Source organism: Micromys minutus (genome assembly GCF_963924665.1).
Source record: "Micromys minutus genome assembly, chromosome: 1".
NCBI lineage: Eukaryota > Metazoa > Chordata > Mammalia > Rodentia > Muridae > Micromys > Micromys minutus.
This window is the reverse complement of record NC_137969.1, coordinates 144,090,913-144,106,470: the sequence shown is the minus strand read 5'-3', so window position 1 is coordinate 144,106,470 and position 15,558 is coordinate 144,090,913. Positions and strand designations below refer to the sequence as shown.

Here is a 15,558-nt window from a genome sequence, read left to right as displayed (position 1 = left end):
GCAAGATGAAGAAGCTCTAGATATTGTTGATTTGAATATGAAGAGAGACGTATTTCAGGAAGATGGGCTGACTTGCCCAAATCATCAGCAGTAGAACTAGATTTTAAGTATTTCCCCTTCCCAGAGGTGTGCACATTCCTCTATACTTTTTAAGGTAATTGATAAATTTGAGATAAAGGAGGAGATGAATTCTAAATGGAGAAGGAAAGTCTCGATAACAAGGAGAAACTGGAGGATGAGAAACGGTATGTGAAGGATATTTCAGTGTGGCCTCACTACAGCGGTGGTATCGTTCAAAACTGCTGTGGGCTTTATGTGAACTCACTACGCTCCCAGGGTCCGGAAACGATGAGCAGACAACAGCCATGTCCTGCCCCTCGGGACTTCGGTGTTCGGCTATTTTTTAAATCACTAACTCTTCTCCGAGGAGTAGGAAATCAGAGAGGAGAGTCTGAGACCCCAGGACAGGCCGTGGCCGTGGACTCGTGCCGCCAGGCGGATGAAATCTCCACATCACGGCACTGACCCTTCATCGCTGTTATGCTGTCTGTCATGAAAAGTATTGCCATGGAGGTGTTGAGGTCAGGCTGGGAGGTGCATCACCCTGCGGAAGGGGTGGCCTTGGGGACAAGACTGGACCTATTCATGGACTCACCAGTGACTCAGCATCTCTCGGGAACCCAAGTCAATCTGAGTTTACCCAGAAGGGTGGAGGGACTTTGGAAGGTTTCAAAATAGAATTCTGCCCTGTCTAAACGATAATTCCAAAGAGTTTTTACAAATTTACTCCATCCTTCGGTTTCCTTGTAAAACTACATAAAAGAGGGCCTGAGGCCCCCTACTGCCATCTTTTAATGTATGTCTTGTCTTCAATACCCTCATACAAAACAGATCTTGTCTTGGTCTCAACTACTCCTGCCCATTCAAAGGTATACTTTAGACACCTATAAGAGTATATTTTGTCTTCAATCTCGAACTTCCTTAATCTTAAAATGTAAATTCAAACCAGCCCATTTGCCACTTAACACTATGAGAGATTCTTTATAAATCCACTTCTTTCACATGACCTTATTAATGATAATACAATGACACCCTAAAAATACTAGCAGTTTTTCAAAATAATGTTGCACTATGTAAATCATCCAATAACTAGAATAAAGTTCTCATATTTTAAAAATTATAATCTTAAGGTATATCAGCTAACTTCCAACCAGTTTGAAGATGTCCTTACTTCCAATGTAATCTTAAGATCACTCATCACGTTTAACTTGGCTGGTGCTGCGCACCTGTCTTAGTCAGGGTTTCTATTTCTGCACAAACATCACAACCAAGAAGCAAGTTGGGGAGAAATGGGTTTATTCAGCTTATACTTCCACATTGCTGTTCATCACCAGAGGAAGTCAGGACTGGAACTCAAGCAGGTCAGGAAGCAGGAGCTGATGCAGAGGCCATGGAAGGATGTCACTTACTGGCTTGCTTCCCCTGCTTGCTCAGCCTGCTTTCTTATAGAACCAGGTCTACCAGCCCAGGGATGGCACCACCCACAATGGGCTGGGCCCTCCCCCCTTGATCACTAGTTGAGAAAATGCCTTACAGCTGGATCTCATGGAGGCATTTCCTCAACTGAGGCTCCTTTCTCCATGATAACTCCAGCTTGTGTGGAGTTGACACAAAACCAGCCAGTACACCATCAGATGCTGTGTGTGCTGTGGCAGGGGTACACGTTTATGTACCTGAGTTCAGGTCAGCCTCGTGTCACCTCTGGAACCATTTACCATTTCCTTTTTGACATAGGTCTTTTACTATCCTACAACTCACCAGTCTAGGCTGGTTGGACAGTGAGCACCCAGGGGCCTGCCTACCTTCTTTTCCCACAGGAGGATTACAAGCATTCTCTCATGCCTGGACCTTTCTGCATAGCAAACCTAGAACTCAGTGTTTATGAGGCAAATCCTTTACTGACTGAACTCTCTTCATAGTTCTCTGCCTATTCCAAGTGTGTGTCTATCAAGCTTTGAAAGAGGATAAGGAGAGGAGGAAACAATAATCAGGCCTGTCCCTGCTCTTAGAAGAACCAAGATGGCAGACAACTACAAATAGGTATTCAGTGACCTAGAAGCTGGTTGTCTCTGTGACTTCAGAATCGTAGCTTCCCGTAGATTTGACGCCTAGTTTAACAGGACCTGATTTTCTAATTTGAGCTTCTGAGTAATTCCAACTATCAGTTCTGGAGACACGTTCAAGAGTTAAGTAACATACAGTTAGGCCTCTACAGCGAATACTACGGGAAACCGGAGGGATGAGGTCAATATTACCGTAAGCTAATATCTCTCATGGCCCGGGGTCATCACACAGGGATTTCTTCTTTTACTCTTCTTCTGCAAGCCTGATTCCAGAATTTGTCAGCAAATGAATTGCCTTCGTTCTACAGAAGGTTATCAATCTTTCTAACACATAACACCCTCACCACCCGCTGCTCTTTCTGACTTCTAGGTGTGGCTGCTTCCATATTTGCTGACATTCTCGTTGTGAGGCCGACCCAGCCCTCGCTGCTCTTGCTGCCTCTGCCATTAGGTCACTCTGCCTGGCACTCCTAATAGTATTCGTCGGTTTCCCACACAGGATGCAAGCCATGCCCTTCTGGTGATCCTCTGTGGCTACTGTGTAGTTAATATAGACCTCTTTTTAGTATAAATTACTGGGTTCTGTCATTACCACGATTACTAATGTCTCCGTGTTTTATCCTTAAATTTTTCTCGTGACTCTTAATGAATGAATGTAACAACCATCTTTATTTATCTCTCACAAAGTCTCAGTGTTCTTCCCAGAAATGTTCCCATAGCTGAGTATTATTTCTTTGGGATGAATTCCGGGCTGCATATGAGGCAGTCCTCCAGCTCTCAGAGAGGGACGCGCTTTCTGAAAAGAACGAGGAGTATAAATTGTTCTCCCTCTCTTTCTTCAACTTGTCTTTTTGCCATGGTGGCCTGTGGCCAAATCGCCCTTACATAAAATAGGAGTGGAACCCCCAGTGGTGAGAGGGTCTTCCCAGGGAGATGGGCTGTAGTGGAGAAACTAATCAAAAAGACTTCCCATGCAGCTTCCTGCGTCCTGGGCCTCTGTGTTAACGATGGATGAGCTCCGTTCATCCTTTGCTACCCTTTTTGTTTGCATTTCCTGGCTTTTGCTACACCTTAGTCTGGGTTCTGATCTCAGACTTTATGGGAGAAGCTTGAAGTTGGTGACAGTGTCAGGTATAATGAATGACTTGCAATATATGTGTTGGCTCAGTCACAAAAGAATGTCATCAGATCTCACAAGAGGGTTTGCCACTTGTCATGATGACAAGACAAAATGTGAGCTTGAATACATGCCAAGGAAGTTTTCTCCGCCAAAGAAGCTATTTATTCAATATTAGAGCTGATAGATGCAAACGCTTTGAGACGTGGCTCACTATTTACAACTTACTGACATTAAACACACTTTCAAAATATAAATATTTGTGACATTTACAGTCTGGAGAGTGACAGTAACATGTCATGAAGCAGGAAAATGAGAGAAGCTATCATTCAAGCATTGGATGTGGATGGAAGAAATGCAACACTTGACTATAGGTAAGAAATAAGCGCCATGCACTCCAAGTAAGGGAGAAGATGGAAAAAAATCTTGGATCCATTAAATGAAATCATAATAGTTTTTCTCTTTGTCTCTGTTCCTCACTCGATAGAAACAATTCTCGACAGTAGTTTTGGGGGCTTTAAAGTGTGAGCTTGTCTCCTGTTCTCTTCATCCCTGGTTCACACCAAAGTCCACACCTCTGAGATCACAAATAAGGTGACCTAATTTGTGTAAGTATTTCTTACACTATCCCTCAAGATGTATTAATGTACAATCATATCCAAACAGTATATACAATAATATCCTGATATCTCCAGCTTAGACCTCACCATGTACCTTACCTCTAAGGACTTGGTGCGCTCTCTCTCTCTCTCTCTCTCTCTCTCTCGCTCTCTCTCTCCCTCCCTCCCTCTCTCTCCTCTGCTTAACATGCTGTTGTCTCGAATTTTTGCTTCAATTATGTTTTTTCCACTTTACCTAGGGCACAGAATCTACCTCAGACCATCACAGAAACAGTATACTGTGATTTACAGAGCTATGTTTGGGGCCACTGAGATCCCTGAGTGCAAGAGACAGGAATGCATGTGTGCCCTGCCTGGGGGCAGGTGGAGGACACAGCCTTACTACAGTACAGTGGGAGCACTGACTGTGAGTAGGGCATCACCAGCAGACCATAGACACTGCAGAAAGTAGCAGGAGCGAGGCAGGAGAGAGAAGAACCAAACCCTGCCCCAGCTTTCTTCTTTCCCTTCATATTCCCTGCAGTGCCAAACCTATCCACAGGTCATAAAGACCAAAATAAGACAAGGTAGAGTGGATTCAGTGGGCAGATGAATGACCAGGAATGAGACCCTACCCAATGGCCATTTCTCAAAAATTATTATCAGTGATCAATATTATCAGTGATCGATATCTAAAACAGTGTCTCATTTGTATTATTCTCCCTTATTAAACCTCAACGTGGCTATTATCTTTTACCTGACATGATTTTCGAGTGATTGAGTTCTTCAGTGCTGTTTCCCACAGATGTAACCTCCCCAGTAGATGTACTTCATCATTTTATTAAGTATTATACCTTTACAATCTATAACGTCTTCTGCTATGTAGCAAGAGTTCAATGATTATTGAGTTAACAAATCCAGTCTTCCCTTTGCTATCTGCAAGTATCTATGTTTGACTAAATCAGAGACATCCTGTAGACTCTCAGTGTTTCTAAATAACTCACACATAGGAACTAAAGAGAATAACAGTATTTAGTGATCACAACCCACTGCTCTGTGCTCCGTGCTCTTTAAGAGGTGGCTTAAATAGAAGGAAAGGGATACATTCTGAGGACAATGTGTCTAAAATCCTCCTGATTACCTGAGCTTGTACTCCATAATACTCATCCCTTACAACATTTTAACAAAATTAAGAAAGAACACAAATATTTAGCCATCAAAATAAGGCAAGAGTTCATTCTTAAAATTAGCAAAGATTTCTCCAGACTTCCTGGGGACTTTTTTTTTGGGGGGGGGGAGGGTTGTTTCTTTGTTTTGTTTTAATTTCTCCTCCTAAAAACTTCAGTAACAGGGAGCTGACCAGCTCAAGAGCTGGTGGCTTTAAGTGGCCCCGTTTATAATTAAGTAGGAGTTGGCTCTTCTTTTTCCTTATTCTTAAGAAAATACAACTTTTTAATTTTTCTTTCTGTACCTTCTCTCAGACAAAGCGGTGGCTCTCAGTTTGATGTACCAAATTGCAGACACCTTCCTTTGTGAAAAGCACCCTGGCTCTCTGCCAGACGTAGCCACTGGGACATGCTCTGGTTGACTCTGCAAGCTGTGCCTCATGGCCAGGGTTGCATGGTGATTACCTGTCTCTCCCTCACTCAGACATTCTGCTTTCATGAGCACAGTCTTAAAGTTCAAATACAGTTTCTGTTTGCTCTCTTCATCAGAAGGTATTCCCAACCCGCTCACAACTGTTCGTATAACTGTTTCTCAGTCATGTTTGTCAGTGTGACAGGTGCTGGTGCAGGTAGGGCAGGCCCAGTGTGATGACCACACAGAGTCGAAACTCCAGTTCACAGGTGTCAGTCACACATCTACCTATTAGGGCCGAAATTACTCTACCATGTCACGCTACCAGATAACCGTCAGTGTGAACTTACCTGCAGCCACTATGATAATGTCTGCTAGCTGAGTAAGGGCCTTCAGTTGTTCTCTGGGGGTGTGCCTGTGAGCTATGGTCACCGTTGCATCACCTGCAATGCAGAAGAGCCTCTGTGAGTACCTGCCACGCTTTCTGGAATTTGACAAGGTTTTAAATCTAACTGTAGTTTTTGTTATTACCCACGAACAGGAAAGCTGCTTTGGTGTGATTAAATCACGTTAAGAATTAAAAGGAAGTCTAGATGAACCAGAATTTTAAAATCTACCTTCAACTGGATACATGGAAAATCAAACCAGTCTAAATGAGGGCGAGAGGTTTTCTTCTAAGCTTTTTATCAACTGGTTATTCCTCGATTGGTGTTAGAGTTATACACTGGTGTACTAATGACAGGGAAAAATACAGAGAGCGGGATAAATGTCCTTAAGACAGATAACGTATTTCAGAAGAATTGGTGAGGGTTTGATCCTGCCAAGAGGAGATATAAAAAAGGGCCCTTAAAGGAGGCCGAGCATCTTTTAATGTTTCCAAGTAGGACTGTAACAATTTGGAAAAGGATATCTCAAGTGAAAAGGTAGAGCTGGATAAAGCAGATTATGGTGGGGGCTGTGTTTAGGAAGAGTGAAGCAGATTAGAGTAAGCAGGAAACTTTGGTATGGAAACTTGCATGGCTTACAGAGTAGCAAAGGACAACATCTGTGCCATCCCAAGAAAATGAGAAGAAGAGAAATGAGGCAAATTCAGTGTTGAGAAACGGCCCAGAGAGGGTTGCCCTGCAAGAGATTCAGCTTCTCATCTTTCCTGGAAGATATCAAATCCTTCCCAGGTAGAAACAACCACAAAACTGTACCACGTAAGGCTTTACAAAGAATGAAAAAATCCTATTCTCCACAGACTTCCCGGTGTGTAAAAGTCACAAACGCAGCAGATAGCAGATATCACACAGACAGATACAGGAAGTGACAGCAGTGGCGGACATCCGAGAATGACTGTCAATGGACTTCGGAAAGGTGATGGGCTCAGCTCTAAAACACACATCCAGTGGAGGCTGGAGCATGCTGTGGATGACATTGTGCTTAATGCACAGGATGACACAGAGCAGTTGTCCCAACAGGAAGCACCGGGAAAACAGTAAGAGGAGTGGAAGGCTGGGTATACCTCCACCCTAACCCCCAGCAGAAGTGTCCCGGTCTACAAGAATCCATCCGTTGAATGATGAGTAATAAGTAAGAAGGGTTTGGTGAAGCATCAGTAAACAGCCCGACACAGAGCAAGGCTGGCATGAGCTGTGGAGGTGACGAAACTGTTAGGGTTCCAGTGGTGACTAGTCTAGTCATGATGACTCTGTGCATATATTTAAATCAATGCAACTATGCACCAAAAGTGGGAAACTTTACCTTACAAGAAATGTTAAAGCCAATAAAAGGAAATGTTTCCAAAGTGGCAAAAATTATTTTAAAAAAATAGACAAAAATGAAAGTGAAATCTGTTTTAACTAGTTTTCCAGTGTATCAGCAAACAGCAAAAAAATTTTTGTGGAAAACTGAACAGTTATGCACAAACATTGTAATTTTTTTGTTAGAGTTTAAAGTAATAAAAGCCAGAAAGAGCAGGTTGAATCCATCCAAACTGACCTATAATGGTCAATTCCCAGAACGACTTGTGTAAATAAACTGGGGCATAAGAACTTAGTCAAGTTTCAAACAATTTTGAAAATTCAAGATGGTGGAGAATCTTATCCATAATAAAAGGAACTCGCAAATATGTGTGCTTCGATTTAGCAAAAGCTATTTGAGGAGACTTCCAAGGGATTATTGAGAGATGTGACATGTTTTGATACAGAAATAAGACTTCTAAAAGATGTGGGTTGGACTGATAACTATCATGGCTCCATGACCCTCTCCTCAGTCATGTTGAAACTTAATTGCCATGGCAACAGTAGTAAAAGGTGAGACAGGAAGTGCTTATTTTACCCGCGAGCGCCCTCGTGGGACCGGAAGTGCTTATTTTACCGAGTGAGCCCTCATTGGACCAGAAGTGTTTACTTAACTCATGAGAGCTCTCTTTTTTTTTTTTTTTTTTTTATTTTTTAAACAACTTTATTTTACAACACAAAGATAAATGTACAGATTTTAAACCTTTTTTTGCTTAAAATTATACATTTTTTGTCAGTACTTTTTTTTCAGATTTTAACATAATTTTTATATAAAACTATATGAATATATTTTTTAGTCAGTACTTGATTTTTTTCAAGGTTTGGTTGTATGCCTTGAAAACATAATAGTTACAATGAGCTAAAGTACATATAAAACAAAATGTAACATGGAAATAGTTAAAGTTTTCTTGTTTTGTAAATATTTTTTTGTTTTGTTTTGTTTTCTTTATTTCTTGGACTTCATACAGTCTGTGAGTTGTTTCTGGGCGAGTGCAAGCCTCTGGGGTTAGCATCCCACTATCAGTGACTGCATATTATGTCTGTTCTTTTGTGACTGGGTTATCTCACTCAGGATGATATTCTCTAGATGCAGCCATTTTCTTAAAAATTTGGTTAAGTCATTGTTTCTGGTGGCTGAGTAGTACTCCATTGTGTAAATGTACCACAATTTTTGTATCCATTCATCTTCTGAAGGACATCTGGGTTCCTTCCAGCTTCTGGCTATTATAAATAGAGCCGCTATGAACATTGTGGTGCATATATCTTTGTTGTGTATTAAAGTGTCTCTGGGGTATATGCCCAGAAGTGGAATAGCTGGGTCTTCAGGTAGTACTATATCCAATTTTCTGAGGTATCGCCAGACAGATTTCCAGAGTGGTTGTATTAGCTTGCAACCCCACCAACAGTGGAGAAGTGTTCCTCTTTCTCCGCAGCCTCGAAAGCATCTGCTGTCATCTGAGTTTTGGATCTTGGCCAATCTGACTGGTGTGAGGTGGAATCTCAGGGTTGTTTTGATTTGCATTTCCCTGATGGCTAAGGATGTCGAGCACTTCCTCAGATGTTTCTCGGCCATTCGGTGTTCCTCAACTGAAAACGTTTTGTTTAGCTCTGTACCCCATTTTTTAATAAGGTTATTTGATTCTCTGGTGTCTAGCTTTTTGAGTTCCGTGTACACCTTGGATATTAGGCCTCTATCTGATGTGGTGTTGGTAAAGATCTTTTCCCATTCTGTTGGTTGCCGTTTTGTTTTCTTGACGATGTCTTTAGCCTTACAGAAACTTTGCAATCTCATTAAGTCCCATTTGTTAATCTTTGACCTTAGAGCTTGAGCCATTGGTGTTTTGTTCAGGAAATTTTCTCCTGTGCCTATGTGTTCTAAGGTTTTCCCTACTTTCTCATCTAATAGTTTCAGTGTATCTGGTTTAATGTGGAGATCTTTGATCCACTTACACTTGAGCTTTGTACAAGGAGATAAGAAAGGGTCTATTTTCATTCTTTTGCATGCTGAGTGCCAGTTGGACCAGCACTATTTGTTGAATAGGCTGTCCTTTTTCCATTGAATGTTTACTGCTCCTTTGTCAAAAATCAGGTGACCATATACATGAGGGCTCATTTCTGGATCTTCTATTCTATTCCATTGATCCACATGCCTATTTCTGTACCAGTACCATGCTGTTTTCAGCACAATTGCCTTGTAATATAGCTTGAGGTCAGGGATAGTTATTCCCGCAGATTTTTTTTTTTTTTTTTTTTTTTTTGTTGTTGTTGAGGATGGATTTCGCTATTCTAGGTCTTTTGTTATTCCATATGAAATTGCACATTGATCTTTCCAATTCCATGAAGAACTGGGTTGGAATTTTGATGGGGATTCCATTGAATCTGTAGATTGCTTTTGGTAGGATGGCCATTTTTAAGATGTTGATTTTTCCAATCCATGAGCATGGGAGATCTTTTCATTTTCTGAGATCCTCCTCAATTTCTTTCTTTAGAAGTTTGAAGTTCTTGTCATACAGGTCCTTCACTTGCTTAGTTAGAGTCACACCAAGGTATTTCATAGTTTTTGTGACGATTGTGAAGGGTACCTTTTCCCTAATTTCTTTCTCCACATGTTTGTCCTTTGAGTATAGGAAGGCTACTGCTCTCTTGATTAATGCTGCCGTAGGAGTGGACTTCTTAAGAAAGATTATTTCAGCAGCAGCATCGTGTAACACTTGAGCTTCAGATCTGTAAATAAATGATCTCCACTCTTAACAGATCACCTGCCTGTGGAATTCTACCTTAGCAGCAGAAAACTGACTCAGGTCACGGACACATGTAAATGCTATCCACTCTGCTTAGATTATGTAGAAAGAATGCAGTACAATGGTAGACTAAAAAGGGAAGGGAAAGTCCGCTGGTTATTCATATATAATAATGAGATCAACAAGTCCTCTTAAAAGCTGATTAGCCAACAACGCAGGCATATATTTCGAAATATAAATATCCTTAAAGGTGACTTTATATCAATAGATATCAGGTAAGAAACAAAAACTGAAACAGGGTGGGAACATTTTTATCAATCCATAGATACTACACAAAAATAAAGAATTAAATCTACTATGTATTGTAATTTTTGAGATAATAAAGATCTTAAATGCTAAAAAATAGAGGCAGAAAATATTAAAAACAAAACAAAAACAAACAATAGGAAGTGCATTCATAATTCTGACCATATGTATTTACCATAAAAATAAATTTTAAAAAACTTTGTGACCTATACAAGATAACAGAGGGAGAAATTCCATATTAAATGAGACAAAAGTATATAAATTAGAAATCAAAGGCAAAGGCTGGGTGTGGTGGCAGAAGCCTTTAATCCCAATATTTGGGAGGCAGAGGCAGGAGGATCTTTGAGTTCATGGTCCGTCTCTCACAGAATGAGTTCCAGAACAGCCAGGGCTATGTAGACAGTCCCTGTCTCAAAAAAAAAAAAAAAAAAAAGAGGAAAGAGGGTAAAGGTAGCTGATATTTTATGACTAATTCCGGCACTCGGGAGACAGAGGCAGGAAATTTCTAAATTGAGGCTATCCTAGGCTACATAACTAGTTTAAGGCTGGCCTGGGATACACAGGAAAGCCTTATCCAAAACCTTATTTGAAAGAGGAAGAAACACAAAGGAAAAAAAAAGGGACTACAAGAGGACAGAATGGGATACTCAGTGAATATAAACATAAGTAATAAAGAAATTGATATAATGAATTAAATGAATTCTAGTGAACATAAATGTATAATTAACAAATAAATAAGAAGAAATGCAATTCATAAAGCAGAAGCTACATATGATATACATAGAAATACATTGTAGTTGCTGAATTTAATACACCCTTTTCAGTTCATAACACATGAAACATAAATACAATGAACTTCATATGATTATAACTTATTCAACTGAAAATAAATAATATGTTTATGAACCTATCTTGGTTTAGATTTTCATTGCTGTGGAAGGACACCATGACCATTTATTTGGGGCTAACTCACAGGTCAGAGGTTCAGTCCATTATCATCAAGGTAGGAACATGGCAGTGTCCAGGCAGATATGGTGTAAGAGAAGCTGAGAGTTCTACATTTTGTTCTATGATCAGTTCTACATCTTGATCCATAAGCAATAAGGAGACTCCTTTCTACATTGGGTGGAGCTTGAGCATAGTCGACCTCAAAGCCCAGCCCTACAGTGACACACTTCCTCCAACAAGGCCACACCTCCTAATAGTGTCACTTCCTGTGGACCAAACATTCAAATGCCGGGAGTCTATAGGCACAGAACCTACTCAAACTATCACATTACCTAAACAACCTTTCTAGATGCTATTATTTTGGGTAACACATTTTCATCAAATCAAAGCAGATAATTATATCATGTAAAATATTTATCCAGGACCCCAGCTAGTAAAGTGATTATTATTGACATAAAAGATCTTTCCACTGGAAATTTTAAAAAATCATTTCAAAGCATTAATGGATTAAAAAGAAAATACTGAACAGTACTATACAATTTCTAGAAATCCTTATAATAAAGAAGTTTGTATTAAATCCAACAAAATAAATATAAAGCAATTTCTAAGAGATAATAGGCCAAAGTTACTGTATCAACAAAACAAAACCCAGAAAATTTAATCAACCATCTGTATAACTTGTTAAAAGTTATATAAATATAAAATACAATAACAAAAAAGACAAATGAATATAAGATTTAGATTTATTTAATAAATAAATGCAGCAATTGTCAGACTATTAAAATATCAAGAAAATGTATTGGGTTATCAATAAGAATGAATATGCAAACATAAATACATTATATATAGCAATATGTTAGAAGACAAATGGAAGAAGGCCACATTGTAATAGTTAATCAAAATGTACCATGACCAGGAATGTATAAAATCTATGTGATATAAAATTCCCTAGAACAATACCAAAAGACATAAGTTATACAGAGGTATTTGACAGACAATCATGTTCCCAGGCTGAAAGCCCCACAATAATGACCATTCTTCTATGTCTGCTAAAAAAAAAACAAAAAAAACAAAAAACAACAACAACAAAAGTACATCTTTTGGAGACAAGCATCTAGTTTATTATAAAATTATTATGGAAAACATGAAAGTTCTAAAATAATTCTACACGTATAAGCATTGCTATACAAATATTTGAGAGAAAATATTTGGGATCATAAGTTTAGAAGTTTTAGCCCGCAATCAGACAGCCTCCTTGTCCTGGGCATGTGGTAGATGTTCTCACAGATCTACTTTTTACCAGAAGTGAAGGAACACAGGGAACCCAGGGTTCCAGAGTTCTCCCTGAGAATGTGCAGCCAACAGCTTCCCAATAAGTTCTGCCTTCAAAGTTCTCTTCACTCTCTCTTCACTGCTCCTTCAGTCTGCCCAGGGAGAAAATCGTTACCACATGTGCCCTTAGAGGACACTATGGGCAAAGCAATGGTCAGTAGTAAGGTTCACAGATGGAGTGTGAAGCATGTATGGAGCCTGTGAAACGTTGAGTGTAACCATAAGTCTAGGGCAGAGCTGGTGTTCTGAGTCATGGAGCCTCGAGATGGAGATCTGAAGTGTGAGGCTCAGTCTGAGCTCTGAGAAGTGAGGGTTTTGATAATGGTGTTTCCTCACAGCAATGGGAGCTCTAACCAAGACAGCGGGTTAGCAAAAAACCTGTGGATTTCCACATAGGACATCTCAAAGAAAGTGAGCAAGAAGCACATTAACAGGCCAGGCTATCTGACTGGACACCATATAACCAGTGCAGGATGTTTGCTCATCTCTGTACTTTCCTGCCATGCTCCCTGGCATCACTTACACAGAGACTGTCAGTCTATGCTCCCCTAGGCCTGCAGTACCTGTGCTCGGTAGCAGGCGGCGCTATCCAGAATTCCTTTCCATTCTCTCTCTCTCTCTCTCTCTCTCTCTCTCTCTCTCTCTCTCTCTCTCTCTCTCTCTCTCTCTCTCTCTCTCTCTCTCTCTCTCTTTCCTTCCTTCCTTCCTCCCTCTCTCCCTCCTTTCCTGCCTTTCTTCAATTTGTTTTTTCTGTTTTCTTTTTCTTCTTTCTTTTTTCTCTCATCAAATGTATTTACATACATAAAATGTATGTAGACTTTCTAACTGCAGTTTCTCCCCTCCCTCCACCCTTCCCACTCCCCTCCCCCAGACAGTTCCACTTTTGTACTTAGAGATTTAAGGACATTCTTAATGTTGAATAGTTCAAGCCCCAAATAAAGGAAAAGATTTTTCTTACAAAGTATTTCAGCTTTGTGCTTTAAATATCAGAACTTAAAGTGAGCTAGGAACAGAAACAGATTAAATGAAGTGACAGTATTATTATTATTATTATTATTATTATTATTATAGTGAAAATGTTTTTGCCTTTGAGATAAATTTGAATGATTAGGCTTTTCGGTGTCTTTTGGTAAAACAGCACACTGTGTGCTAAATGCTCAATGCTGTGTCATTAGAACAAGTTCTATAGATTTGGATTTGCAGCTAATCCCCCTTCATTATCTCCATCAGCTAACACTGCATGTAATTACTGCTCTACCGGGCGAAGACTGAATAAACACTAGCTTTCCCACAGACTCCAGATATTCAGTAAGCACATGCTACAGCTCACTATAGTAATGATATATGTCACAATGCTTCTATTAAATGTGTAATGTTAAACACCAACCATGTAACAAACCTTCAATGTCATTTTTACTATAATTTTTTACCTTTAGGATACAGTAATTATTATAAGGGCTGCAAGGTACCACTATAACAAAGGTGAGGTTAACATTGTAAAGTGTAGCATGTAAGCAACATTGTAACAATTCCAAATGTATTTCATTTTTAGCATTCATTAAAGTGGAGAGATTTCATTGAACAAATATAAAATGTTTTTTTAAAGTAATCGGTTTTAATTCCATAATCCCCTTCTCAAAAATCATTACTGTTAGAAACCAGGTCTGCCCAGCCCACCTTCAGGGACAGAGCCAACAGCCACATCATCACTAGCCACACACGCAACATTTCCACGGCTGCTGGGACTCATGTACCCTTTAAAAAGTTTACAGGGTCACAGCCTGCTCTCTGTCTCTCTGTGTGCCTTTCTCTGGTCTCTGTCTGTCTGTCTCTCTCTTTCCCTCTCTCTTGTTCCCACTCCAAGGCAGCCTTTCACCCCTCCCTCTCAGTAAGTGCCTTGCATGAGATTAGCTCCATGGTGTGAGTTCTGTACCATTCCTTGGCCTGTGCTCTGCCAGCATCCTCTTCTGCCGCAAAACTCAAACAACTACCACCATCACTTGTGTTTACTTTGATATTTTACTTGATTTGGATTAAAGGGGGATGGATTTTCTAGGGTACCTTATAAACAATGCATAATTGAAATATGACAAGAAATTAACACATAACATACAGAAGCCTACAAGAAAGAGCTGCTGTCAAGCAATATTGGAATATTATGATATCAGATATCTAACTGGGGCTTTATAAACCTTCATAAACAGAATCTGCCCAAATTCTTACAAAAAAAAAAAAAAAACCCTAAGTATGATTTTAAAAATCAAAAATAAATCTCATCAGGAAAAGAAACTAAATCTCAAATTAAAGTCAAAGAAGCAAACCTCTGTGACCTTGGGGCTTCTTTTGTAACCATGTGGGGGGGGGGGAGTTATAGGTTCTTAACTTAGAAATAATTGAGACAACTTATGTAACCCACTGTGTGCCAGGCACTAACTCCTCAAACCTGCTGTAACTAGTGCTTTGTTAAATAAAACTCACCCCCCCCCTTTACTTTTCACAATAACTGTGGAAGGGAGATGCTAATGCTATGCATTTCTTACAGACAAGGACAATGACATCTCTAAGGGGAAACTGGCCAATGAAGGTCATAGGGGCTCAACATGGTGCTTCAGAGGCGTGAGGAGGCATGGCTTGTTGCTTTTGATCAGAGTTTCCATGAAAAGATAGTAGGTCCTTCTGGTCTTACCTTGCTTAACATAAAACTATTACATGACATCCATCATCCACCAAAATTGTACACCTGGGAGAAGGGCAGACAGTAAGAGGGACTGGAAGGGAAGAGTGAGCCGGGAGGAAGGAAGCCTTGGAGAGAAGATGCTCGGACAACTGCCTGGAGTCACTACCAAAGCCCTGAGTCACTGCGATCCATACACATGCATTAGTTTCCTGTAACAGATTCTTGAAACAGAAACAGAAAGTATCCAAAGGCCACCTGTTCTCCTCCTTATTCACCTATAATTTCTTTTGAGACAATGTCTCACTAAGTAGCTCAGGCTGGCCTAGATCTCACTTACATAGACCAGGCTGACC

The 15,558-nt window shown here is 40.0% G+C and overlaps 1 protein-coding gene across 2 annotated transcripts in view; it reads right to left on the bottom strand.

Moving 5' to 3' along the window:
- Positions 1-15,558, bottom strand: part of MTHFD2L (methylenetetrahydrofolate dehydrogenase (NADP+ dependent) 2 like) — an 84,423-nt gene that overhangs the window by 48,884 nt on the left and 19,981 nt on the right. For both annotated transcript variants that reach the window (XM_080913813.1, XM_080913812.1), the window contains one exon: positions 5,768-5,860. In XM_080913813.1, coding sequence (XP_080769939.1) covers positions 5,768-5,860 — 93 coding nt within the window. The remainder of the gene's footprint in view (positions 1-5,767; positions 5,861-15,558) is intronic.